Below are 27,952 nucleotides of genomic sequence, written 5' to 3' on the forward strand. Positions count from 1 at the left end.
GGCGTGGGGCGGGGAGGGTTGGCCTTTGGCGCGGCCGTTTCCGGTCGTCGTGAGGGGGAGAAGCTGAGGGAGCCTAAGCGGCGGCGGCCACGGCGGCAGGAGGGGGAAGGTAACGGGGCCAGCTCGGGAGCGGATAAAGCGGGGAGGCGCGCTCACACGAGCACGTGCTTCTCCAGAAGAGGGGTGTGTGTGTCGCTGTTCTGACCCGGAGCCGCTTCTGACCCGGGTTCAAATTCACGTGTGAATGCGACCGGGGATGGTCTAGGAAAGCGAGAGGGTTTCTTCTGTGGAAACAAACGGCTCCAAGTGCCGAGGGGTCCAGACGTGCCTCCTTCGGCCCCTTATGATCGCCTCCCGACGGCCTGGGGACTTGCGTGTTTAAGCGCAGGGGCACGGAAGTAGGGTCAGACCCGGGGGCCACCCAGGCCCACTTCTCTCTCTCTCTGTGGTGGTCAGCTGCTGTGTCCCGTTTTGTTCTATATTTGTGTTATTATTATTATTGTTTATTCTGCAATCCACGCTGTGATCTTCGGATGAAATGCGGCATATAAATTGAATAAACAGCAATAACTGGGCAGTCCGCCAGCGGGGCCTCCCTTGACGTTTTCGCCACGCGATGGAAGTCGTAGCCCAGAACGACAGGAGGGCGCCAGGCTGAGGAAGCTGCTCTACGGCGCCGTTAGGTGTCAGTTCTTTTGTCCGCCTGTCAATTTGCCCATCAGTCAGGATTCATCCCACCCTCTAATTTGGTGCTCAGGTTCATCCTGCCTCTGGGCTTCACAATTGTGATAGACCTGACTCCACTTCTAAAAGGGCTATTCTTTTTAAGGTAAAGCGCAGCAAATTTATTAAGTTGCTTACGGTTTTTGAAGTACCCTTTTCTTGGTTCTGAATCTCCTGTTGATCAGTTCGATTGTGACCTCACTGAGTGTTTTCTTCCCCTGTGCGTTAAAAAAATCTACAGCGTACGTATATATACAGACACGAAGAGAGAAACATGTAATAAATAAACTAATTAATCTAAATAGATAAATCACATGGGAACCTTATCTTCCATGAGGTTCTGTCAACTCTTACTAGCCACAGCGGCTATGTTCTGCTTGCACTGTTGCAGGCAGTATGCCTCTGAATACCAGTTGCTGCGATGAAAAAGTGAGGAGCGTTCAGGCTTGCCCACTTTGCTCTTTCCAGGCAGGTCAACGCTTTAAAGTTCTGTATCTGAGCCCACCCACTCCCTTTTTGCCACAGTTTTCCTCCTAAGGAAACCTACTCTTTAAAGCTCAATTGGAGCAAACAGCAGTATACAGAAAACCCAAACTGACATTAGCTCTCATGGAGCACTGAAAAGGGTGTTTTTGCAGGAAAAAGTCGTGTACCTGGAAAGAACAGGGCAAAAGCTAAGTGTGGATAAGCCCTAACTGTTGATCTGCATCTAGTCTGTGTCTGTGAGAACAGGATGCTGGACTTTAGCCTCATCCATTAAACTGGATTTTCTTATGTTTAACCTTCATTGTATAATTACAGACCATTGGCTCATGTAGTCCTGTGTACAGTATTGTTCACTATGAATGGCAGGGACTATCCTGGCCCTCCTTCCCTGAGACACCCCCTTAATTGGGCATTGAATCTTGGACCCTGTGCACTCAGTGTACTCTGTCATTGAGGTACAAGCTCTTCCCTGATGGTTTGGGGTATTTCGAAAGATACAGAACAGTTGACGAATTAGACAAGGAACAACTCAGTGATAACTTGGAATTCAAGGACAGTTTGTTTTGAAGCAAGTATACAGCAAGCATATAGGAACTTTTCTTACTGGGTTTTTGCTAATTGTCCAACTAGTTCACGTTTTTGTTTAGGCATGATGTGAAAGTTACAGCTACCGAATGTTGGTGGTTTTTTTTATTGGGCTGAGGTCCAGCTCTGAGGACCTTCTGGCGGTTCCCTGCGAGAAGTGAGGTTACAGGGAACCAGGCAGAGGGCCTTCTCAGTGGTGGCACCCGCCCTGTGGAACGCCCTCTCGTCAGATGTCAAGGAGATAAACAACCCCTTGACTTTTAGAATACAGCTGAAGGCAACCCTGTTTAGGGAAGTTTTTAAGGTTTAATGCTGTATTGTGTTTTTAATATTCAGTTGGGAGGCACCCAGAGTGGCTGGGGAAACCCAGCCAGATGTACGGAGTATAAATAAATAATTATATTTATTAGTTTGTTATGGCTAACATGGCTGCTCTTCTAGAACATATACTGTACCTTGAAAGATGCTGATCCTGGGGTACTGTTGTTTTACTGTTTTTATTCTGTGACTTCCACTCTGGAAACACCAGTTGGTGGGGGTGTGTGTGTGTGTGATCTTTTGGAACTGGAGTGAGCAACCTGTGATCTTTCATCATTGACCATGCCGGCTTTGAATCTTAGGGACTGGTGTGCAACAAGATAATTGAGAGAGCTTGGGGATCTCCATTCCTGAGTTAAAAAGAACTTAAATTCAATTCACACATTTTAAACACTTTCATGCCTGCTGTTTCCCTGGCGTGGGAAACAGGGAGTGAGAGAGGAAGTCCCACTGGACGCAGCAACATTTCCAAAGCTCTTGTGTTGTGGTATAACACTGGTGCTCTGCTCATCGTAATACACTGTGTGCAGTTTTCACCTGGACTGACTGGCTGGCATGGATTGATCACCTGCACAAACCTTTGTCATTATTTCTCTGACAGTAGCCAGCTGTTTATCTGGGTGTGAAGGTAACGGTCTTCTCTAGCATTCGTTCGCAGTAGATGTAAGATTAAAAACAGCAACACATTCGTACTTGCTACGCAATCAAGGACACTGTAACATCACCTTCCCCAGCCTGGTGTCCTCCAGATGTTCTGGACTACAACTTCCATTGACTGAGGCTGATGAAAGTTGTAGTCCAAAACATCTGGATGGGGAAGGCTGCTCTCTAACACCATGTATGTGAGATCCCATACTGTATTAGTCTGACGTAACAAATTCTCTGGTTTTGTACTCTGAGTCACTAAGAGGTTATAAGGCTATTTTCATCCATAAATGTGCAATCAGTGGGTGTAAAAATCCACTCTTTGATAAAGGTAGCTTGCTTATGTTAAGTGACTCTTTGTGCTCTAAGCTATTTCAAAAGTGGTTGCCCTGAATTATTCCCAAGTTTAGCAGTTGTCTGTATTTGCAGGGTATGATAAAATTTCTTGCTATTTTAAGGTCACTCTCAGGCCACTGTACATTGTACACATTGTTGGCAATTGTGAATGACCACCACATCTGGATATATGTTGGGCAATCAGGCTATTGCTTAGATGTATTTCATTCAAGATGGGAGAAGCAGGTTGCTTGATGGTAGTATTTTGAGTGCTGTTGGGGGCTTCCTGTGCTCTGGTAACTTTACTTGTATGAAGTAAATGAATTTACTTAGGCATTTATTTGAATGAAGTCATTGAAAGTTTGTTTAAGAATACTTTCCTTGAAATGTTGCCCAGTCATTACTGGAATATTAATTGATCAGAAACGGTTTTACGATTTTCAGAGTCTGTGTTGTTGGTATTTTGTCCCATTTTATTTTATTGTACAACACTTCAATTGCCCCTGGCTGTGGAGCAACTTAAAAATCTGAATGATAATAGTACATATACAGGATTTTTGTGCAAGGCTAAAGCTAAAGTATTTGATGCTAGTTCTTTAAAATTATATATGCATCCTCCTGGTGCCTAGATATCTGAGATGGTTTTCCAGCCCCTGGCAGGAGGCCAGCTTCTCTCGGGCAGAGCCCTTTTTAAGTGTCTGGAGTGTCATGCCACATATAGATAGCTCAGCTGATGAAGTTGGCCCTTCCCAGTTACCTCCAGTGTTAGAAACTCAGATATATAAGCTAGGCACCAAATAGCTCCTTAAACCAGGGTTACAGTCACCAAAACTGAATGCCTAGTTGCCATTTTTTGGCCCAGGTGGCTCAAAAGTTATGTTTTCCAATACAACTTTTTGGTTCCTGAAATTCATTCTGATTGTGCAGAAAAAAGATAACAGAATTCTACAGATGCTAGTGTATGAAAACTAGTCCCGATCCAAAGATCCCCAGGCATGCACCTCCAGAGGATGGTGCCATCGGAGCATCTTCACTTGGTCGCAAGTGGCCAACAACTGGGTGCAAAATGTGCCTGGCGCCTGGCAAATTGTGATCGTTGCCTGGTGGACTTTTTCAGTACACCAGAAGAGCCCTTCCGGATCAGATAGACCAAAGACCCGTTCAGTTCTTGCAGTTCTAATTAGATACTTCAGGGAAGGCTACAAGAGATCAGTATCTATATGGCTGCTGGATAAGGCACTATTAGCTGAACTCTGAAAGCTTGACCTCCGGCAATGCACACCAATTTCAGTTGAGTGGGCCAATTGCCCATCCTTAAATTGCACCAGTTTTTGTATGCTGTTGTGTGTGCTCACTGAGAGGATTACCACGCTGCAACTCTCCCTCAAGCCAGGTTTATGTGTGCTGCCTGTCAAAACTGTTTCTTGAAATACAAGCCTCCAATCTACTATGTCACAACGAGTTTGGAGCTATGGACAGAGCATGTAACATGACAATTGCCACAGCATGTCTGCCCATCTCTGAGATAGGAGATGCAAACAGCTTCTGCGTCTTGCTTTGTATAGCGATTCCCCTCCAATCACTCTGCTTCCCCCCCAAAAAAAACACCTTACTATCAACCACCTGCTGTCCGTGTCCCTTAGAATCCCCTCCTTTTTGTGTCATAGCTCAAAATGATGGGTTTGGGGGACAGAGAAAATTCAAGGTGCAGGCACATTTCAAATTGGATGTGCGATTGAGATTGCTGGCTCCTGTTCTGGACTGTGCTTCATAGCTCATGGATATAAACAGCTCATTGTGTGAGATACTTGGAGAAACAGGCCATTTGCTTAAGGCGTGTGTGTGTGTGTGTGTGTGTGTGTGCTGGTCTAATATGTTGCGGTTTTAACAGCCAGAATAGTCCTAATACTTTGGGGAAAAAGAATTGGAAGTGGGAGTAAGCTAGTTAGAGTCCTCAGCCGGTTTTAGGCAGCATAGATTATTATTTTTTTACAAAACAACTGACTTTTCAGAATAATAAATCTAAAGTTGGATTTACAGATCCATGCCAGTTTTTAATAAAGTTGTTGTTTAGTCATGTTGTTTAGTCCGACTCTTCGTGACCCCCTGAACCAGAGCGCGCCAGGCACTTCTGTCTTCCACTGCCTCCCGCAGTTTGGTCAGACTCATGTTTGTCACTTCAAGAACACTGTCCCACCATCTCGTCCTCCGTCGTCCCCTTCTCCTTGTGCCCTTCATCTTTCCCAACATCAGGGTCTTTTCCAGGGAGTCTTCTCTTCTCATGAGGTGGCCAAAGTCTTGGAGCCTCAGCTTCAGGATCTGTCCTTCCAGTGAGCACTCAGGACTGATTTCCTTCAGAATGGAGAGGTTGGATCTTCTTGCAGTCCATGGGACTCTCAAGAGTCTCCTCCAGCACCAGAATTCAAAAGCATCCATTCTTCGGCGATCAGCCTTCTTTATGGTCCAGCTCTCGCTTCCATACATCACTACTGGGAAAACCATAGCTTTAACTATATGGACCTTTGTTGGCAAGGTGATGTCTCTGCTTTTTAAGATGCTGTCTAGGTTTGTCATTGCTTTTAATAATAGCATGCTTTAAAAATGAAATCTGGCCTTAATGTGAGCATAATGGGTTGTATCCAATGCCCTGTGCGCATAGTTTTGCGGGAACTTCCATTCCCTCTCCTCCCTCTGCGCACCCCCAAAATCTGCTCCCTCAACCCTTTGTAGCTGATTTTGAGGGTAGATGGGAAAGAGGATGGAGAGGAAGCTTTTGTTGTGTGCAGGGAAGTCAGTTGCGCCAGCGCAGCTCGCAAACCTTTTGAACTCGACTTCTGACCCTCTTGTGAAGTCATTTCTTTCATACAAATAGATGGGGGGGGGGGCCTGTATGCATGATGCAAATGGGTGTAACTCGGATGCAGCTTGACAAGCTCGTGAGCATTATGTAATGCTCTAACAAAGTCAATAAAAGGATATCATATTGTATAGAAGTTGTGAATCTTTCTCCTTCCGGATTGATATTTCTTTGGTGAAATGGTCAATTTGTCCATAAGCACAGTGTCTCATACAGGTTTCTAAAATATTTGCATTTAAAGTTTTTAAAAGAATTTTGCATTCACTAATCTAGCTGCAGTTAATAAATGGAAGATTGGGTATTTGTTGGTTATGTTCTTAATATGAGGAGTAAAATAAGATAGCAGAGCTACTTTTGGGTCTGGTTGTAGCAATTGTCCCATCATTTGATTAATTGTTTGAAAAACCTTTTTCCCCAAAGGGAATAATCTTTGGGCAAAACCACCCCGTGTGTGTACTAGGGAGCCATGTAAATTTCAATCCTGCCAGCCAAGGTTAGATGTGTTACGATTAATTCTATATATAATTGTTGTGCTCCTTGCAACAAAGTCGGCTAATTATAAATGGACTTCTGTGTAACACCTTGACTTGTAAGTTGTCATTAATGGGAAAGCAAAGCTCGCTTGGATAAGAGTAGCTAATTCACGAGGAAATTATGTTTGGAGAGGTGTTTTGGGCACGTTCGATTGCAGGCTGGCGCCAGTGGCATATGCCTGGAAGGCAAGTTTAACAAGAGACTTTCATTGTTGGCAAAATATCACTGACGTTTGCCACTTCAGTATGCGTAGGAATAGGCCCGGCTGTTTTGCCAGAAAAGTTCCTGGCTGATTCTGCTTTCTATCCCCAGGCAATGCCATAACACACTTGGCCTCTCTCTCAAAAAAAGAGCATTGGTAAAAGGAAGTGTTTGTGTGTGTCGTGCGAGGTTGCCTGGCTTTTAGAAGGCTGAAAAGTCTTGACCAGTGTAACTTTCACAAGGTTTTATGAACTAAGGGAGAAAGTGTGTTTATCAAAATGAGCGTGGGTATGTGACAGGATCAGGGTCACAAAAAGATAAACAGAAACTCCTGGAGGACATGGGAACACTAAAATGTATTGGATATTCTACTCCGAGTAAACTCATTGAAAGTGATAGATGTGATTTACTTAGGTCCATTAAATTTAATGCAGTGGTGGCCAAACTTGCCCCTCCAGCTGTTTTGGGACTACAACTCTCATCATCTCTAGCTAGCAGGACCAGTGGTCAGGGATGATGGGATTTGTAGCCCCGAAACAGTTGGAGGGCCAAGTTTGGCCATCACTGATTTAATGGGTCCGCTTAAAAGACGCCTGCTCCTTGGGAGAAAGGCGATGGCAAATCTAGACAACATCTTAAAAAGTAGAGACATCACCTTACCAACAAAGGTCCGTATAGTTAAAGCCATGGTTTTCCCAGTAGTGATGTATGGAAGTGAGAGCTGGACCATAAAGAAGGCTGATCGCCGAAGAATTGATGCTTTTGAATTATGGTGCTGGAGGAGACTCTTGAGAGTCCCATGGACTGCAAGAAGATCAAACGCATCCATTCTTAAGGAAATCAGCCCTGAGTGCTCACTGGAAGGACAGATCGTGAAGTTGAGGCTCCAATACTTTGGCCATCTCATGAGAAGAGAAGACTCCCTGGAAAAGACCCTGATGTTGGGAAAGATGGAGGGCACAAGGAAAAGGGGACGACAGAGGACGAGATGGTTGTACAGTGTTCTCGAAGCTACCAACATGAGTTTGACCAAACTGCGGGAGGCGGTGGAAGACAGGAGTGCCTGGCGTGCTCTGGTCCATGGGGTCACGAAGAGTCGGACACGACTAAACGACTAAACAACAACTCTTAAGTAGAACCTGGTTGGACGCAAGCCATGTTTGTGTCAGTTAAGGAGAAATTTCATTGTTTCCATTAAATCTGTTCTATGTTTTTAGCAGTTCTTGTTTTTAATCTGTGAGCCACCTTGAGTCCTGTTAGGGAAAAAGATGAATGATGATGATGATGATGATGATAGAGTGCTTGTAAGTGGGGACTGTGGTCCAAGGAAAGGCAGGACAGCAGAGTTTTGAGCTCTGCAGAGCTCCAGGTCAGCGAAAGTTGTGAATGGTGTGCTCCATGCATTTTGGTTGGTCTTGGTTTCTGGGCATAATTTGTGCTGTCCATCAGGAGAGTGGAGCCATCTTTCTGTAAGTCACATGGAGCTGAGGAGGTGCTTCCTGTGAAGTCCAATGCGCGTGCACAGGGACAAACCGCTCTTCCACTACCTCAGCAACCATATTCAGAAATGGAGGGTGCATACCTGGTCCTAGGTTCAATCCCTGGCCTTTCCAATTGCAGAATTGTAAGTCGCAGGGAAAAGGGATGTGGGTGGCGCTGTGGGTTAAACCGCAGAGCCTAGAACTTGCCGATCAGAAGGTCGGCGGTTCAAATCTCTGCGACGGGTTGCTCAGTCCCTGCTCCTGCCAACCTAGCAGTTCGAAAGCACATCAAAGTGCAAGTAGATAAATAGGTGGGAACTTCCAGTGGGAAGTTAAATGGCGTTTCCGTGTGCTGCTCTGGTTCGCCAGAAGCGGCTTAGTCATGCTGGCCACATGACCCGGAAGCTGTACACCGGCTCCCTCGGCCAGTAAAGCGAGATGAGCACCGCAACCTCAGGGTCGGTCACGACTGGACCTAATGGTCCCTTTACCTTTAAGTCGCAGGGAAAGGCACCTTTGCCTGAGATTCTGGAGAGCCACTACTAAGCCAATGTTGGCAGTACTGAACAGGAGCATTAAACTGACTCTGTACATAAGGCAGAAGAGACATCTTACATAATGTGCCGCTGGAATGCTTAGCTCACAGGGCCAGATAAAACTGTAATGGGACTTTCAGACTTCTCTGAAAAATGTTTTACATTACTAGGGAGCCAGCCCCCTGAGACCTTCTGGCCCTGTTTCTTTCAGATTAAAAGACTGCTTGGGTTGCAGTGAGGCATGCGCAGAGGTTTCTCACGTTAGTTTTCCTTGCGTCAATTCCACACAGTCCTTCATGAGGTATTGTGGTGGCTCATTCTGGAACAGGGGAGCTATAGGGAGCCCTGTGGCCTATGCAGAGCTAGCTCTGCAGCTATCCGAAGGGTGGTGGAGGAAGATGTGCTATAAATAGTTTAAAGTCTTGCTACTGGAATGCAAGTTGCACAGAACCCCTTCGAGCGCATCGCGTACATAGAATATATACGATGGCTTTGGCAGCAGGTAGGGGCTTGAATCTCTCCCCCATAATCTTAAGCATTTGCCAGAACAGCTTGGTGACTCTAATCCCCTCCTCTCTTTTCCCTGTGATGTGATTTTTCTCCCTGGGCTGGGTGAGACTATAAATTGTGTATCTCTTTATGCATGGAGCTGTTGAAATTCCATAACGGTGAGCAAATTCTGTACTGCCACAGTGTTTTGTAGTTGGCAGGAAAACACTCCCCTTCAGTTCTCAGATGGCTCTTGCCTGATGACATTTTTATTATCATTTTAGGTTAGGTGAGCATTTCCTAGCTGCTGTAGGTATGTCACAAAAAGAGGAGATTGTTATTATTAGTGTTCTTCATTGCGGAATCTTCCTTCAAGATGGAATTTCACAACACTGCAGAGACAGGTCTGCTTAAGCCTAAAAAAGAACGTAACATAGCACCAGCATTGAATTCCAAAAGGGCTTCTTGCTCAGTTGTGCTGAATACTTTCCTGAAGCTTATGAATCTGCAAGCAAACCCTCCGTAGGCTGTAGACCTATGATGCTATGGTAGATTAAAGAAATGAGCATTAAACAGCAGCATGCCATGTGCGGAGAAGTCACAGGCTACTCTAGAGTCTAGATGCTGAAAACATTCTTACTAGGTGTGGGCCAAGGATACATGGAGTCCACTCAAACACATGCTGAAAGTGTAAAACAGGGGTCAGCAAACTTTTTCAGCAGGGGGCCGGTCCACTGTCCCTCAGACCTTGTGGGGGGCCGGGCTATATTTTTTGTGGAAAAATGAACGAATTCCTATGCCCCACAAATAACCCAGAGATGCATTTTAAATAAAAGGACACATTCTACTCATGTAAAAACATGCTAATTCCCAGACCATCCGTGGGCCGGATTGAGAAGGCGATTGGGCCAGATCCGGCCCCCGGGCCTTAGTTTGCCTACCCATGGTGTAAAGAAAAGAAAGGCACTTTCTATCATATGTGGTGGTCCTGTATCATTGATTTATAATGAATTGAAGAAAATGTTTAAGATAACCTTTAGTAAAAAACCGGAAGCTTTTCTTTTAGGGATTATGAATATAGAGATTCTGAAGGACCTTAAAAATTTGCTCTTGTATGCCACAACCGCAGCCAGAATGGTGTTTGCCCAGAAGTGGAAATAAGATGCTATACCAGCTATGGGAAAGTGGCTGATTAAATTGATGGACTATGCCAAATGGCAAAACTGATGGGTGTAATATGAAACCAAGGGGGGGCATGATTAAAGAATGGGAAAATTTGTAGAATATCTGAAAGGTTTGGGGATGCAAATAAGGTTTGGGGATGCAAATAATATAACTAAGATAAAAGGAAGAAAAAAATGGAGTAAAGTGTTAAAAATCTAAAGTAGAAAAGGAAACACAAAAGGCGGGAGAGGGAAGGAAGTCAGATATGTAGTTGTATTCAAAATATGTGTTTGTAAGGTATACTTGTGAGGGACGCGGGTGGCGCCGTGGGTAAAAGCCTCAGCGCCTAGGGCTTGCTGATTGAAAGGTCGGCGGTTCGAATCCCCGCGGCGGGGTGCGCTCCCGCTGCTCGGTCCCAGCGCCTGCCAACCTAGCAGTTCGAAAGCACCCCCGGGTGCAAGTAGATAAATAGGGACCGCTTACTGGCGGGAAGGTAAACGGCGTTTCCGTGTGCTGCGCTGGCTCGCCAGAGCAGCGATGTCACGCTGGCCACGTGACCCGGAAGTGTCTCCGGACAGCGCTGGCCCCCGGCCTCTTGGGTGAGATGGGCGCACAACCCTAGAGTCTGTCAAGACTGGCCCGTACGGGCAGGGGTACCTTTACCTTTACCTTTAAGGTATACTTGTAATCATGTGAAAACACACACACACACACACACACACAGAGAGAGAGAGAGAGAGAGAGAGAGAGATAGAGATAGAGATATATAGATATAGCTAGGATACAGGGAGTCCAGATGCAGGTTTAGCAGAAGGAAGGCAGAACTGGCAGCTGACTGGAAAGGAAACTGAGGCAATGAATGGATTATGGAGGAGGAGGAGTTGAGGGAAGGAGGGGCCAATAAAAGAGCACCAGTGTCTTTACCCTGTGTCCCTACTTCCTTTTGCCCTCTGCCTCCCTTAGTTTCCACCTGTCAGCCAGTGCTGTATCCTGAAAATCCTAGCACCGTAGAGTTGGAAGGGTCCACAGGGTCATCTAGTCCAACCCCCTGCAATACAGGGATCTTTTGCTCAACGTGGGGCTCGAACCCACAACACTGAGATTAAGGAGCCGCATGCTCTGCCAACGGAGCTACCTTCCTTCCCTCCGCTCAGCCTTTGCCAATCTAGTGACCTCCAGGTGTTTTGGACTACAACATCGATCAACTCCAGCCAGCTGATGGCGAAGGCTGCTTTTGCAAGCCTGTATCTTCCTCCTTCCTGTTCCCTTGTCCTAATGGAGGGTCACTTGGGACCCTGGGACAGAAGAGCTGTGTGCAGTTTGCAGCAGAGGGGGTGGATGAATAAGGGAGGCATGAAGCTTTGGGGACAGCACTGTCAAAAGAGGTGTGGCATGTGGGGAGTGAAATTCACATTGGTCAGAATGAACTAGCCAAGTCTTTGGCTGCAGTTCTCTAGTTCTAAACAGCCAATAAGTCGTGACTTCCGTTCTTTGTACTTTCGAAATAGCCTGTTTGCAGGAGGGCAGCGTGGTCAGTTACATTTAGCTTAACCCAACGTATTAGTGTTTGCCTGGCTAGTTGTTGATGCCTCTATGCCATGAGAAAACAATAGCCTCAGAGTTCATATGGGCACCTTCAACATGGTGATCACAAATGCCATCACTTCTTGCTAATTAAGACAAGTGGTATCGGCCAGCCAGCTAATGATAACGTCCTTTTTCTGCAGTTGGAAGCGTCTAGCAGAAGGGCAACTGTGTGGCGTGACTGATGGTCCCCACAGGAAGCCTGAAGACCTTCAGCTTAAAACAAGCTAACTGTTGCCCCTGTGTTTAATTTCCCAAGGATATCACCATGGTTGTGGCTGTTCGGCAGGTCATTTTGTACCTGTCCCTGTGGACCGCCTGCGTTCTGAGCAAACCCACCGAGAAGAAGGATCGCATCCACCACGAACCTCAGCTCAGCGACAAGGTCCATGATGATGCGCAGAACTTCGACTATGACCACGATGCCTTCCTGGGTGCGGATGAGGCCAAGACCTTTGACCAGCTGACGCCAGAAGAAAGCAAGGAGAGGCTGGGGTAAGGAAACCTTGATGGTTTTCACATAGGAAGGCTGCTAGGGGGGTGACTCAGATCCACTGCAGCCTGTTGTGTGCCTGCCCCACAAGCCAGCTCCCATGGGGCTCTGATGCACAGTCCAGCTAAGCAACTGTCCTTGCCTTTAGACCACGGGTAGGGAGCCTGTAGCCTTCCAGGTATTGTGGAGTTTCCACCATTTACCATGCTACCTGCAGCTGGTAGATGTTGGAGTCCAACCGCACCTGAAAATCCTTAAGTTACCCATTCCTCCTTTAGACAGACGCATCCCAAAGCTAGCGACTTTTTCTCAGAAGTAAGCTGGCATGAATTAAACGGAAATTATTCCCAGGTCAGTATCTACAGAGTTACGGCAGGTGTGAGGAAACTTTGACCTAGATATTGCCGAATGACAACTCCCATCATGCCCGGCCATTGGCCACGCTTGCTGGTACTGATGGGAGATGCAGTTCAGCAACACCTGGAAGGCCAAAGGTTCCCCAAAGATTTCATTGAAATCTGTGCAGGTGCATCTTGTTATTAAGTGCCCCTTAAGTTGCTGATTGGGACGCAAGTGGTGCTGTGGGTTAAACCACAGAGCCTAGGGCTTGGCTGATCAGAAGGTCAGCGGTTTGAATCCGTGCGACGGGGTGAGCTCCTGTGGCTCGGTCCCTGCTCCTGCCAACCTAGCAGTTCGAAAGCACAAAGTGCAAGTAGATAAATAGGCACCTCTCCGGCGGGAAGGTAAACGGCGTTTCTGTGCGCTGCTCTGGTTCACCAGAAGCGGCTTAGTCATGCTGGCCACATGACCCGGAAGCTGTACGCCAGCTCCCTCGGCCAATAAAGCGAGATGAGCGCTGCAACCCCAGAGTCGGCCATGACTGGACCTAATGGTCAGGGGTCCCTTTACCTTTTACCAAGTTGCTGATTAACAGTTCAGTTGTACCTTGGTTCACGAACGGCTTGTGAGTTGAACGTTTTGGCTCCTGAACACCGCAAACCCGGAAGTGAGTGTTCCAGTTTGTGAACGTTCTTTGGAACCCGAATGTCTGACGCGGCTTCTGATTGGCTGCAGGAACTTCCTGCAGCCAATCGGAAGCCGTGCCTCGGTTTCCAAACGTTTTGGAAGTCAAACAGACTTCCAGAACGGATTCCGTTCGACTTCCAAGATACCACTGTTAATAAATTGGTGCCCATGGCGAGAGTCTTGACTAGGGCCCTGGAGTTCATGCCGAGGAGAATAGCAGTGCTAATACCGTAACCTGCTTCGCTGCATTTGTTCAAATTAGCTCCTCCAGAAGGCTGTGACCTTGATGGGGCTAATGACTCCCCCTCGGCAGTGCAGTGGGAAATGCCTCACCCCCCCACCTTGCAACCCCCCCCCCCCTGTGGCCCAAGTGTCAAGTAACAGGAGTGACAGCTGCGGTTATATTTGGCTGAGCATTCTTATGCTTCTGCTGCTCCAGACTTGGGAAAAACTCTCCTTGGGAAATAAATCATGCAAGTTTGCCCCGTTAGCCCCTCACTGCCGAGACTTTCTGATCATGCCGCACTGCTGTGGGGGCCTTGGCCAAAGAGCCTGGTTGTGTGTCCAGCCCAGCAAAGTAGTACAGGCTTGCATCACTTCCGTGACGTTCACGTTTGCACCAGAGAATTGATTCAAGAATTCTTTTCCTTTCTCTGGCAGCTGTGAGTAGGGTGGTGCTGTGTTGTCCCAAAGGGGAGATGCCCATTAGGGTCAGGGCAAGAAGAAGAAGGGTATCCAGACGGCCACCCACTAGTGCATGAGGCACCCTACACACACACACAAGCAGGGCTCCAGCAAAGCCAGTAGGTCTAGCAGAAATTTGGCCCGAGCACTCCAGTTCACGTTGCATCACAGGCACACTCTCCAGAGCAGCTGTCTGCGCTGGCAAAGGCTGATGGGAATTGTAGTCAGGCTGGGGAAGGCTGCTCTAGAGTAGCAGGATGTGTGTCCTGCTGTTCAGGCGATCCTTCGTCCAGTTAGGGCAGGCAGGTTGCAGGCAACTTTTCTAGGACTCGCGCCTCTTGCCCAGAATGGCCACCTCGTCCGACCTTTCCTTGTCGGTCGGGTTTCAGTTAAATCCCTCACCAGCCTGCTTTGATGTCAGTGGAGGATAGCGAAGGGGTGGAGAACAGCCCAGCTGTAACGCCTGGCCCTCGAGAACTTGCCTGTTAGTGGGTCAGGTGTCAAGGAAAAGAATCTGGCACTCCGCAAAGGAAATGTGTTTTTAACACAGTACAAAGGTAGCATGCATTTACCTTGGAAGCTCAAAACCAGCCGCCGCCACCACCCTTGCCTCCATCTTGGCTGCTTTTTGAGCTTCTCAGGGGAGGCGGCAGCTGCAGTCCTTTCCCTCCTTTTCCCTAGCTCTGTCCTCCCGGACTCAACTTGCTTTATTGATTCCCAGCAGCTGTGACTGGAGATCCCTGGGGCAGCTGCCTGGAGCAAGGAGGAAGCCTTTGTGTGTGTGTCTTGAGTGGCTTTCCTTGCCTCCGGGCTCCCGAGACCAGGGCTGTTAAATGCCAGTTAATCTTTAAAGTCGATTTAATTGTGCCAAATAATGGGTTGCATCTGGTAGGATCTGGTTCCATGCTTGCATGGCGTTACAGGCAGGTCCTTGGTTACTACTGGATGCACGGGGAGGTGGGCTGTCTGGGAGATCCATATAAACTGCTGAGGGTTTCAGAGGCCACTGGGCCTCAAAGATGACCAGCTGCCACCCTGCTGTTGAACAAGGCTGTCGAACACTAGAGCTTCAGTCTGCCCCTTTCTAATACAGTTGGTACCTTGGTTCTCTTTTTTTTAAAAAATAATTTTTATTAAGGTTTTCAAAATATTACAAAAAGAAAAAGAAAAAAATACAAAATAAAAACAGTTAAAAACAATTCAATCTTTCCATGTCTTATCTTTCATTTGCCTGCTCCCCGGACCTCCTCACACCTCCCTTTTTTGTATCCAGTTCAATCAGTTGGTTCAGCAAATCCTTTCCCTCTTTGTTTTTATCCTAATCTTTAGTCTTAATATATTATAACTTTAAATTATCACCTGTTAACAATCCATTTTTGCACATCTTTTTAACATTACTGCTGAAAACCACTTAACTTCAATCCAACATCAGTCTAACATTCATTAATTTTGCAGTATTTTTGTAAATAGTCTTTAAATTTCTTCCAATCTTCTTCCACCGACTCTTCTCCCTGGTCTCGGATTCTGCCAGGGTACCTTGGTTCTCAAACTTAATCCGTTCTGGAAGTCTGTTCCAAAACCAAAGTGTTCCAAAACCAAGGCGCGCTTTCCCATAGAAAGCAAAGTGGATTAATCCCTTCCAGACTTTAAAAAAAAAACCTACCCCTAAAACAGCAATTTAACATGAATTTTACTATCTAACGAGACCATTGATCCTTAAAATGAAAGCGATAATCAATGTTCTGTACTATAAAATAAATAAGATAATAAAAAAATTTTTCCCCTTACCTGCACTGATAATAGTCATTTTTTGGTTGGGGGGGGGGGCTTTTATCCATTTCTGCAGTCAATCAATCAATCAATCAATCAATCATAAAACGAAAAACAAGCCACAGACACAAAAATGAAAAAGCCACACAAACAAAAATGCAAAAAAATAACAAAAACAAAGGCACCAAATATCACCTCAGAACTCTGCAATCAGAAACGGAAGGCTTCAATTACGATTGCGGGCGGGGGGACTTAAATTTGCGGCTTAAGGGTAAAAACGGGACCAAAAAAGCCTTATTTATGATGGAAGGGGGACTTAAATTTGCTGCTTAAGGGTAAAACTGAAGGAAGGAAGCCTTAATTACTACGTGGGGGACTCAAATAAACTGCGCAACAGTAAAAACGGAAGCTCAGGAGCACGTTTGGCTTCCGAGGCAAAGTTCGAAAACTGGAACACCTACCTCCGGCTTTGCAGCGTTTGGGTTCTGAGTTGTTCGGGAACTAAGCTGCTCTAAAACCGAGGTACCACTGTACAGAAGAGGGCAGGGAAGGGGTGTTGGTTGCTCTCCACCTGCTGTCGGGCTGCAGCCCCCCATCCTCCCTGACTGTTGACCATACTGGCTGTGGTTGAAGGGAGTCCCAGCAACAAAATATGGCTACAGGTGCCCTCTCCCTGGTGGCATAAGGGCTCTTGCTCCTCCCAGTGTTGGGCTGCCCCATAAAGGTAAAGGGTAAAGGGACCCCTGACCATTAGGTCCAGTCGTGACCGACTCTGGGGTTGCGGCACTCATCTCGGTTTATTGGCCGAGGGAGCCAGCATACAGCTTCTGGGTCATGTGGCCAGCAGGACTAAGCTGCTTCTGGCGAACCAGAGCAGAGCACGGAAACGCTGTTTACCTTCCCGCCAGAGGGGTACCTATTTATCTACTTGCACTTTGACATGCTTTTGAACTGCTAGGTTGGCAGGAGCGGGGACTGAGCAACGGGAGCTCACCCCGTCGCGGGGATTCGAACCGCCGACCTTCTGATCGGCAAGCCCTAGGCTCTGTGGTTTAACCCACAGCGCCATGAGGGAGCCGGCGTTTGTATGCAGACAGCTTCCGGGTCATGTGGCCAGCATGACTAAGCCACTTCTGGTGAACCAGAGCAGCGCACAGAAACGCTGTTTACCTTCCTGTTGGAGCAGTATCTATTTATCTGCTTGCACTTTGACGTGCTTTCGAACGCTAGGTTGGCAGGAGCTGGGACAGAGCAACAGGAGCTCACCCCATCACAGGGATTCGAACTTCCAACCTTCTGACCCTAGGCTCAGTGGTTTAGACCACAGCGCCACCCTCATCCCTACTGGGTTGCCCCATAGCCGTTGCCAAACATGGCACGTGACCCTGCTCTGATTAGGCCCAGGTATTTATTTACTTTTGTCTCTTTTAACTCTTGCCGGCTTTTTCTGCATTTCCTACAGAAAGATTGTAAGTAAAATAGATGAAGACAAGGACGGGTTTGTAACTCCCGAAGAGCTAAAAGACTGGATTAAATTTGCCCAAAAGCGCTGGATTTACGAGGATGTAGAGCGCCAGTGGAAGGGGCACGACCTCAATGAGGACGGGCTCATTTCCTGGGAAGAGTATAAAAATGCCACCTACGGCTACATCTTAGGTAGGTCCCCCGCTCTTGGGGCAACCGCTTTCTGGAGCCCGGCGTCTTGAAACTTGCTTGTTTTGTCTTGTAGAATGATTGTAAGTAAAATAGACACGGATAAGGATGGGTTTGTGACCGAGGGGGAGCTGAAGGCCTGGATTAAGAAGGCGCAGAAGAAGTACGTGTATGACAATGTAGAGCACCAGTGGCAGGAGTATGACATGAACCAAGATGGCTTAATCTCCTGGGATGAGTACAGAAACGTGACCTATGGCACTTACCTGGGTAAGGGGCAAGTTGCCACAGCCGCAGTCATCCTGATCTCCTGCCGATAAAGCAGGAAGGGGGTGGGTGGGCAGGGTGGTCTTGCAGGCCATGGGAGGTCTAAAATGCCTAATGATTTATAGCTGGGGTCTGATGCGCCTCTGCTGATAGAATCAGCGTTCGAAACTTGCCAGGCACGTTTTGCACCTGGCTATCAGTAAAAATGCCCAGATAGCACAGAATTCTGTCCGTTATACTTTATCTGCACAATCAGAATGAATCTCAGGAACCAAAAAGTCACATTGAGAAATACGACTTTTGAGCCATCTGGCCCCAAAATGGCAACCAGGCATTCGGTTTGCTGCAACCGTAACCCTGGTTTAAGGAGCCATTTGGCGCCTAGCTTTGTATATCTGAGTTTCTGACACGGGATAGAATCCCATGTTATGGGAGAGGTAGCAGTTCTCTCCTTTGAAAATGGTCCCTTGCCTACTTTCATTGAGGAAGCACAAAAAGCCCTAGAAGTCTTGGACCTTGACTGGAGATGCAGCTTCTCACCTCTGCTTCATTGATACATACAGCATAGCGACGTGGTCTTAATGGTAACTCTCTTGAGTGCTACCACCGGCTGCAAATGTTGAATCTCCTGTTGCGTTTGAGCTCTTCAAGGCCTTTGTCTAAGAAAGGAGGGGAGAATCCTGGGAATAGAATAGAATAAAATTTATTATTTATACCCCCCCCCCCATCTGGCTGGGCTTCCCCAGCCACTCTGGGCGGCTTCCAACAAAGTATTAAAATACAGTAGTCTGTTAAACATTTAAAGCTTCCCTAAAGAGGGCTGCCTTCAGATGTATTCTAAAAATCTGGTAGTTCTTTGACATCTGGTGGGAGGGCGTTCCACAGGGCGGGTGCCACTACCGAGAAGGCCCTCTGCCTGGTTCCCTATAACTTGGCTTCTCGCAGTGAGGGAACCACCAGAAGGCCCTCGGTGCTGGACCTCAGCATCCGGGCAGAACGATGGGGGTGGAGAGAAGCCCCCCCAGACGCTGCGTTGGCCTTGCAGCTCTCCTAAGCCCCAGTCGCCATGGCCAGTGGGAGTCATATAGCCCAGGAGTATCTTGAGGGCCACGGGTTGCCCACCCCTGGCCCACCGTTCCCATCTGCAGAGGAGGAAATGTCACCCAGTGCAAGGAAGGCTAACTTCTGGTTTCGGCTACAGTGCCCAGGAACTCACCACTCTGCAATGTGGGAAGGGGGTCTTTTCAAAAATCTCTTCCCTAGCATTGACCCAAACCAGTCTTCTCCAGGCTGGTACCCTCCAGATCTTTGGGACTACAACTCCTATCAGCCCTTGCTAGCACATCCATGCTGCCTACGGCTGATGGAAGTTGTAGTTCATACTCTCTGGATGGCACCAGGTTGGGGGGGGGAAGCTAGTGTGTAAAGCTCTGAGCCTATTGCAAACACACCTTCCTGCTTATTGTGCGCTCCCTGACTTGACTTGGGAAAAGAGCCATTCCTGTTGCAATACAGCATGTTGCTCTTGGCTTTTATTTTAATTTTGATACCCAGATAATAAACTTACTTTCATTTATCTCTAGCAGTTGGTTCGAAATGAAGTAATTGCTGTGGTTAAAATATACCGTATTTTTCAGACCATAAGACGCAGTTTTTCCATCCTAAAAAGTAAGGGGAAATGTCTGTGTGTCTTATGCAGTGAATGTGTGGTCCCTGGAGCCCAGGGGCGAAAAGCAGATCTTGCTTTTTTTTTCCCGAAAGAGGGAAGGGGGTGTTGAAACAAAGCGCTGATTGGTAAGCGATCAGAGAGATAAGACTGCTGATAAAGGAGGCTGCCAGGGGAGGAGGGGGAGGTAAAGACACTGAACTTGCAAGGAGAGGAGACAGGAATACCAAAGCAATGAGGAGAGAAATTAGAAGAAAAGGAGGAGCAAAAAACTGCTCCAGCTGAGGAAAAGACACTAAGGCAAACAAGAGGGAAGGGGGTGTTGAAAGGAAGCAGCTGATCCGTAATTGGGAGGGAGATAAGGGACGTGATAAGGAAGGCTGCTTGGGAGGGGGGAGGTAAAAGCCAAGGATCCTCAGGATTTTTGCATTGGGTCACCCCAAATTCACCATCAGATCACATAGCATGTCCATGGCTACAGCCTGCACCAAAACTACAGCCTTCACCCACTGTTTCTTGGGGCTGCAGTGACGCAAAAACGTGGTTACAAAGCACAGATCCACATGGATCCTCTGGATTTTTGCATTGGGTCACCCCAAATTCACCATCAGATCACATGTCTGTGGCCACAGCATGAACCACAAAAATCATACATCCACTGTTTCGTTCAGAATATTTTTTTCCCTGTTTTCCTCCTTTAAAAACTAGGTGCGTCTTACGGTCAGGTGCGTCTTATGGAGTGAAAAATACAGTGCCTTAAAGCAGGAGGGTGACCAAAGAGTCCACCATTTTTGCTAGTGAGAAATTATGGTCACCTGGAGCCTGGTTTGGCCATTCTGTGGCTGAGGAACTCCAGGGGCCTTCAGCAACATTTTGCTCCTGGAAAGGGTGGTGCAGAACTTGCTGGGCTGCAGTTACTCTACCGTCGTTTTCCCTGAACAGTGTGCCCTGTGACATGTTCAGTAAACGTGTGCAAACTGCACTTCTGGCAGTAGTAATGATAACACCCCTCAAGTGATCTCCCGGTGCTGAAGCAGACGCAACCTTTCTCTTGCCACCCAGACGACCCCGACCCCGACGATGGCTTTAACTACAAGCAGATGATGGTGAGAGATGAGCGGAGGTTCAAGATGGCCGACAAGGACGGTGACCTGATTGCTACCAAGGAAGAGTTCACTGCTTTCCTGCATCCTGAGGAATATGAATACATGAAGGATATAGTTGTGCAGGTGGGTACCACGCAGGGATCACATGGGTTAACTTAAGCCAGGGAGCAAGTATAACTGTATTTCAGTGACATGTTGCCACCCATGTCCCGTCTTCAAAAGGCTTAGGAAACCATTTTAATGCTGCTTCTGAAATGTGTTCTGGTCAGGGTGGATAATATTAATGATTTTTTTAAAAAATAATTTTAAAAATCTGATTTTTAAATTTATTTACCGTATTTTTCGCCCTATAGGACGCACCGTCCCATAAGGCGCACCTAGTTTTTTTGGGGGGAAATAAAGGGGAAAAAATATTTTCCCCCCAGGCGCGGGGCTGGGGCGGGGGAAGCTCGAGCTTCCCCCGACCCCAGCCCCCAAACAGGCAGCTCTCTGCAAGCCGTGGGAGCGCTCCCGCTGCTTGCTGAGAGGTGCGTGAAGCCTGGACGCGCTGAGCTGAGCGCGCGTAGGCTACAACATGCAGGCAACTCTCCGCAAGCAGCGGGAGCCCAGCACTGGGCTCCCGCTGCTTGCGGAGAGGTGTGCGAATCCTGGAGAGCGTGAGGGGTTGGTGCGCACCGACCCCCCTCGCTCTCCAGGCTTCAGCGAAAGCCTGCATTCGCCCCATAGGACACACACACATTTCCCCTTCATTTTTGGAGGGGAAAAAGTGCGTCCTATAGGGCGAAAAATACGGTAAATCAGATTTTTTAAAAATTAACTTGGTTTTTTTTTAGATTTAAATTGTTTTTTTTAAAATAAAATGCTTTTGGAGGAAAAAATCTTTCTAAAGATTTTCTATTTAAGTTGCATTCTAGTCCAAAGGCTATTCGTCAGGAAATAAGGATTTGTTTTAAGTTTCTCATGTGTGCTAAAACTCAGTCCATGTTTTTTTTTTTTTTTAAAATGTTTAACCACATCAGTTAACAAACATGGAAACATATGCTATAATGTTATGTTTTAGTTGAATAAATTGCTATTAAGGAAATGATTTTTCTTCTCCTTCCAATAAAGTACAGCAGAAAAGCTGTCCAAATATAAGCAGTGAACTTATTAAACCTCATAATAATTTCATAATTATCTTTCTATGTATTTCTAATAGTACAACCAAATCAGTCATTTTTGATTAACTGCTCTGAAAATTTATTATTCCAAAAATGAAACCTCCATCTGGTTGCAAATATTAAGATTATACCAGCAAGAATGAGTCCTCCTGTAAAAAAATGATTTAAATCAAGTCTTACTGACTAGTGATTTAAATGGAATTGATTTAAATCATATCCACCCTGGTTCTGGTCAGTTTATCATTGCCCCCTCTGGGTCATATGTGGAAGGCGAGGTTTCTGAACTTGTTCTGTGAGTGGGTGGTTTGGGACGTTGACCCCTGTTTTCCCTTCTAGGGGTCTCTGTATGTTCTATATCGAGCCTAAGGTTCTCTTCTTGCCCGCTGGAAAGCATTTCTTATGCTCGCTTCTCTTTGCTCTCTGGCAAAGAAGGGGCACCATAGGTCCCACCTGAGCTTAAGCTGCGATGCTGACGTTGGTTTTTCTCAACAGGAAACTATGGAGGACATTGACAAGAATGGGGATGGCGTCATTGACTTGGAAGAATACATAGGTGAGCCCGACATCACTTCCCACTTCCCTCCTCCTCCCTTAGTTCAGGTTCTCGTTGTCGCTCCTCAAACTTACTATTAAAATGCTGCATTTAAAATGGCTGCAGCCCACTTTTGGAATGAAGGGTGGGTAATAAATGAAATTAAGAAATCCTCCCCATTATTATGCTAGCTGTGGGAGAGGCAGTCACACCCCAGAGGAACAGGGCTGGTTATGGGTTGGCTGCCCATTCCCTCCCAGTTTCATTAATGCTGATGTGTCTTTCAAGTTTGTGTTCCTCAGCATCTTGGCAAAAGGGAAAAGATTCCTGGCTAGACCATTTAAAATAAAAAGGTGCTCCCTTCTTGATACTCGCCTCCCCTTACCTTTCATAATCTCATTTAAGAGTCACTTTTGTCATTATTTAAGAGTCATTATTGTTATCAGCCTCACACAGCCCTATAGCGCATTCCGCGATAGATTTTTATTCTTTTTTGTGATTGCTGCAATATTATTTATTTTTATTATCTATTGAATTTATATATGCTTTGGGGCCTCTATGGTGCATTCTGCGATAGATTTTTATTCTTTTTTGTGATTGCTGCAATATTTTTTATTTTTTATTATCTATTGAATTTATATATGCTTTGGGGCCTCTATGGTGCATTCTGCGATAGATTTTTATTCTTTTTTTGTGATTGCTGCCATATTATTTATTTTTATTATCTATTGAATTTATATATGCTTTGGGGCCTCAGGTTAAAATTTGCAACTGAGTCCAGTGGACACGTGGTTCTCATGCCTGACCCAGTGCCTGCCTGTCTCTTTGCCTCTCTCCCCCTTCGCCACAGGCGACATGTACAGCCACGACGGCGACGCCGAAGAGCCTGAGTGGGTGAAGACGGAGCGAGAGCAATTTGTAGAGTTCCGGGACAAGAACCGCGACGGGAAGATGGACAAGGAGGAGACCAAGGACTGGATCCTCCCCTCGGACTACGATCACGCCGAGGCAGAAGCACGGCACCTCGTTTACGAGTCGGATCAGAACAAGGTGAGGCTCTGTCAGGATTCGGGGAATCTGCTTCCTCCCCCGTGGCCATAAATGAGCAGATCAAACGAAAGGAGTTCTTACCAGTTACCGTATTTTTTGCGCTATAAGACGCACCTAGTTTTTGGAGGAGGAAAACAAGGGGAAAAAATATTCTGAATCCCAGAAGCCAGAACAGCAAGAAGGATCTGGCTTCTGGGATAGCCGCGTGAATCCTCTTCAGGGCAGTGGGATGAAGGCTCCTCCTGCCCAGGAGAGGCTGCGTGCGGCTAAGCCAGAACAGCAAGGACAGCGTCTTCTGGGCAGCAGGAGGAAGGGTCCCCCAAGAGTCGCGCTCCCTTTAAAGAGCGTGTGTGGGGGGCCCTCACTCTTGGGGGCTTTTCCCCAAAGAGGGAGAAGGGCAGCCCTTCTCCTTCCTCGGGGAAAAGCCCCCAAGAGCCGCACACACGCTCCACGCGGCTCTTTAAAGGGAGTGCTGAGCAGAGCCTCCCGCCTGCATTCGTTCCATAAGATGCACACACATTTCCCCTTACTTTTTAGGAGGGGGAAAGTGCACCTTAAAGAGCGAAAAATACAGTATTTCAGGGGTCGGCAAAGGTTTACCTCGCCAGGGCCGGTTCACTCCAGCAGAGATCGCTCCATGGGCTGAATCGCGTCTGCACATACACGATTTCCGGTGCAGACACGATTTCCGGTGCCATGGAAGCAAGTCCCCACGCTGCGCTGCGCTGCTTTAGCGCAGCGCGCAGAGACTTGCTGAGCAGGTGGCTCAGTTTGGGGGCAGCTCATGGGCCATTTAAATGACCCCCATGGGTTTTAGGTTGCTGACTCCTGAGTTTGTTTCTTTTATAAACACAGCTAAGGACAAAAGAAAGCGTCCACCCAGAATGGCAGTGCTCCCAATAAAGCTTACAACCCCTCTGTCCCTATTAATCTACGTCACTCCTATGTCTTGTAATCTGAGTTTGTAGCATCCTCTGTGTTTTCTGTTCTGAAACTTTCTGAGCTCTTCTCGACCTTGTGCTGAGCAGAGGAAGGCTGTCCAGAGACTATGAGTCTGTTAACCCTCTCTCTCCCAGTGTTTCTTCTCCTAGCTGTTCCCCATCCAGTATTTCCCAGCTTCTGCCTTCTGAACTATGCCCCTCTGCAAACCACTCTTCCAAATCTATACTGTCCTCCTGCTCCCGGGAAGATGCAGGAGCCCAGCCCTATCTGGAACTGCCAGGGATGGAAGCTCATATCTCCTCCTCGGAGAAAATCCTGGTCCTCTGTTGTATACTTCATACTGTATACCTGTTGGGGCAGGGACCTGTTCCTTCCCTGCTCTGTATGTCAACTATCAGGCTGCTGCTGCAGCTAAATAGAAGCCCAGTCCTCTGAGATGTTCCCCTGATCAGCTCCAGTTGACATGAATGGAAGCCACACAAGAGCTTCCATTTATTTTGACAGGGTTTGCTTGTGGGAATGTCTCAGGCGATTGTCCCTCTTAAACATTCAGTGGCGGCCGCGGCACGGTCAAAACCTGGGCGACCCCCAAGTGCCTCATTAGGACTCACAGCTGTAGGCCAGCATGAATAGTTGCCAAAGCGCCTGAGTTCTCCTTTTCTTCTTTAGGATGGCAAACTCAGCAAAGAAGAAATTGTGGACAAGTACGACTTGTTTGTGGGCAGCCAGGCTACGGACTTTGGGGAAGCCTTAGTACGACACGACGAGTTCTAAGCCAGAGAGGAGGAAAAGAGGAAGAAAGTAATTTATTTTTTACGGTTTCCGGAATAACGCAAAGAACTCTCTCTCACTACTGAGACTGGCAGTTTCAGGCAACAACGTGGAAAAACGAGAATAAACCTCTCCCGTCCTTCCTTTGCTACTTGTTCCCCTGGGGACGGGAGCTCAGTGTTTTGACAAGCAACTTTTAACTTGCAACAAATGGGTTGTTTTGTTTTATAGATTTGCATTTTTGGATTTAATTTTTTTTTTTTTTTGTCTAACAAGTTCTGTTTTATTTTTGTATTTCGTTTTTGGTCCCGTGTGAGATGAAGAATGCATATCCTGAAACATTAGCCCTAGAGCAACACTAGCTCCCCCTAACTGACCTCCCCCTGTGTGTGTGTGTGTGTGTGCCTAGCTACAAAATCCAATCGCAAAATGCCAGAGAACAAGGAGGGCCATGGAAAAACACACGAGAAAGCTTCCGTGTTCTAGTTTCTTCCCCCTATTACTGTTTTGAACTGGGGTGATTGCCTCCAGCCCATCTGGAAGGGCCTAGCAGAGAATTTCAACAGCAGATGCTTCCAGTTCAACCTACCACTGTTATCTTTTTCAGTGAAAGAGGATTTTCCCACAATGCACCTCCCACACCTGAGTTAGGAAGGTTTGCCGAAGGCTGTACATTAATTATGGCACCCTTCAACAAGAGGAGTTGTGGCATCCCTGCTTCGCCCCAAGTATTAATTCCTGGTGCTTCTGCTGCCCCCAGGAGCTGGGATCATCCAGCCCCCTTTCAGATGGGGTAGAGGACTTTGGCCAGTGCTGCTACAACCCTCCATCAGGGCATTCACCCCCCCCCCCCAAGGACTTGGTTATGAAAGCCAAATCATCTCCACCTTTTATCCTCCTGGTTCAGTTTGCTGCTCGCCTGGGCCTGCCTCTGCGTAGAGCAGTGAGCAGCTGGTGCCTCAAGACAGGGCACAGTGGGCGAATGCCGTACGGGCGTCAAACAGGCCAGGAGAATAATGTGGCAGTTGGACACACATGGAAGTCCTTCATTTTTGAAGTGCCTTTTCTTTTTTAAAATCAGGCTTCCCTGCCAAAAAGGAACCCCGGTGCGAAAACGTGCGCCTAAAAGTAGAGAGGGAATCTGTGCCCTTTATGCAAAATGCATGGCAAATTCAGCAGCAGTGTGCAGTATTAAAGACCTTCCCCAAGCAGTGCTCTGATCTCCCGGTGGGCTTCTAAGCCCCCAGCTGCCTAGTCTGCCTGGGCGAGGGCCTTCTCCTTACCTCAAAAAAGGCAAACGACACGCCCTCTCTTCTTCCTCTCGGGTCCCAGGGTGCAACGTAGGATCTCAGCCTTTTGAAGCCGACGCTCTCAAGTTCCCATTCTAGGACCAGTTTGCTGGGTCTGCTCATGCAGGTTTTCTGGGTCCAGCCCACCAGGAAAGGCTCCCCCCGCAAGCCCATTGAAAGAGAGTGTGATCAGTGCTCAGCACGACTGCTGGGACCTGGTCCCAGGGTTTCAGGCCTGTCTTCCTCAGCCTGCCACTCTCCAAAGGTTTTGCGTGACGGTCCCAGAGCTTTTCATCCAAAATGTCTGGAGGGCAGCAGGCTAAGATAGGCTGCTTTTATGCGCTTAAGACACCTCTCCCTGCGAGCCTCTTGAACACTAAAGGCCAACCACTCCCTCCGGCCTGCACTAAATAACTGTCTTAATCATGAGTGGTTTGGTAAAGTTCCCCTACCCCCAAATTTCCTTTGAGACAGGACAGCTCCAAGGGCAGAAATCTTCAAAACACTACCTGTCAATTCCAACTAACCACTTCCTTTCAGTTAATAAACTTGGTGCCGGGAACAGGAAAGCAATGCTCATGAAACCAGGCGTTGAAAGAATCCAGGATTTTGTAAGATGAGTGTGTCGTGAGCCTCATAACGAAGCAGCAGGACATTCCCCACTTCCCAGTTTCAGGGAAGGAGGTGCATCCTGGTCGAGCAAGGTGCCAGGCGGTGGGAGAACGAAACGCCCGTGTAGAGGACCTCGGTCCCATTTGCTTCGCCACAGAGAATGGAGAGGGGCGGCGAGTTAATAAAACATTGCTTCTCCTTGCCCTGACGTGAAGACTTGAGTGTGGAAAGGGAGCTGTTGCCATTGTTGGCTTCCCAGCTTCTTTGTTGAACACTAACGAAGGTGCGTCTGCACTACAATTGCAATTTCCTTCCCACGCTTGCATTTTTTCACTCTGAAGCAAAAGCCCCCTCCTCTCCCCTGTAGCCTATGTCCCACCCCCCCGCCCCAGGAAATTCTGACCTGCAGATTTGGCAGCGAGGAGGGGGGGGGGTGTTTGCTTGTGTGCGCATGCAACCTAGCTGGCTCTGTTGGTGTGACCGATATCGGGAGCAGGTACCTTCGGGGACGTACGCCTGTGATGCTTCTTTTTAGCCCTGATGAGCCAAAGTTTCAGGGGTGCTGCTGTGCAGATGTGTGCTGTAAAACAACAAAAACACACACAAAAAACCTTCATCCCCACCGCAGGAAATAAATGGCCGAAGCAGAATTCTGTCTAAGTCGGGGCTTTCTGCCACGTGTATCTTGATTTTTATACTCCGCCGTGTTACCTCCTTGCACAATCTTTATTATCAAAGCAGATATATGAACCTGGTGGCCACAGAAACTCGTTACTCGCATGTCCCACAGCTCTTCATGGTCCACCTTTTTAGGAGACTTTTTTTTGGTAGAGTGTAAATGGAGTTTTATATAATGTACAACATAAAGATGGTGTCTTAATAAAAACTGTTTACATCCCTCGCGGCTCTGTATCTTTGCTCGTGCTGTCGTGTGGGCTTCGAGAGTCTTCCCTCCTTTGCTTACGAACTCTGGCCTGCGCTTCAGGCCCAAG

At 47.4% G+C, this 27,952-nt stretch overlaps 1 protein-coding gene across 2 annotated transcripts; it reads left to right on the forward strand.

Moving 5' to 3' along the window:
* Positions 1-27,858, forward strand: CALU (calumenin). 2 transcript variants are annotated; one of them, XM_028747818.2, is made up of 7 exons: positions 1-109; positions 12,199-12,434; positions 17,642-17,835; positions 20,561-20,727; positions 22,257-22,317; positions 23,147-23,346; positions 24,958-27,858. In XM_028747818.2, exons 2-7 carry the CDS (start codon positions 12,208-12,210, stop codon positions 25,060-25,062), a joined length of 954 nt encoding a protein of 317 aa, XP_028603651.2. In that variant the 5' UTR covers positions 1-109; positions 12,199-12,207; the 3' UTR covers positions 25,063-27,858. The 2 variants fall into 2 exon arrangements, with proteins under 2 accessions (XP_028603651.2, XP_028603650.2); XM_028747817.2 differs by lacking the exon at positions 17,642-17,835 and adding an exon at positions 17,375-17,568 and having other exon boundaries at positions 2-109.
* The last annotated feature ends 94 nt before the right edge of the window (positions 27,859-27,952 follow it).

The sequence above is a fragment of the Podarcis muralis genome, chromosome 10, assembly GCF_964188315.1.
Source record: "Podarcis muralis chromosome 10, rPodMur119.hap1.1, whole genome shotgun sequence".
Classification (NCBI taxonomy): domain Eukaryota; kingdom Metazoa; phylum Chordata; class Lepidosauria; order Squamata; family Lacertidae; genus Podarcis; species Podarcis muralis.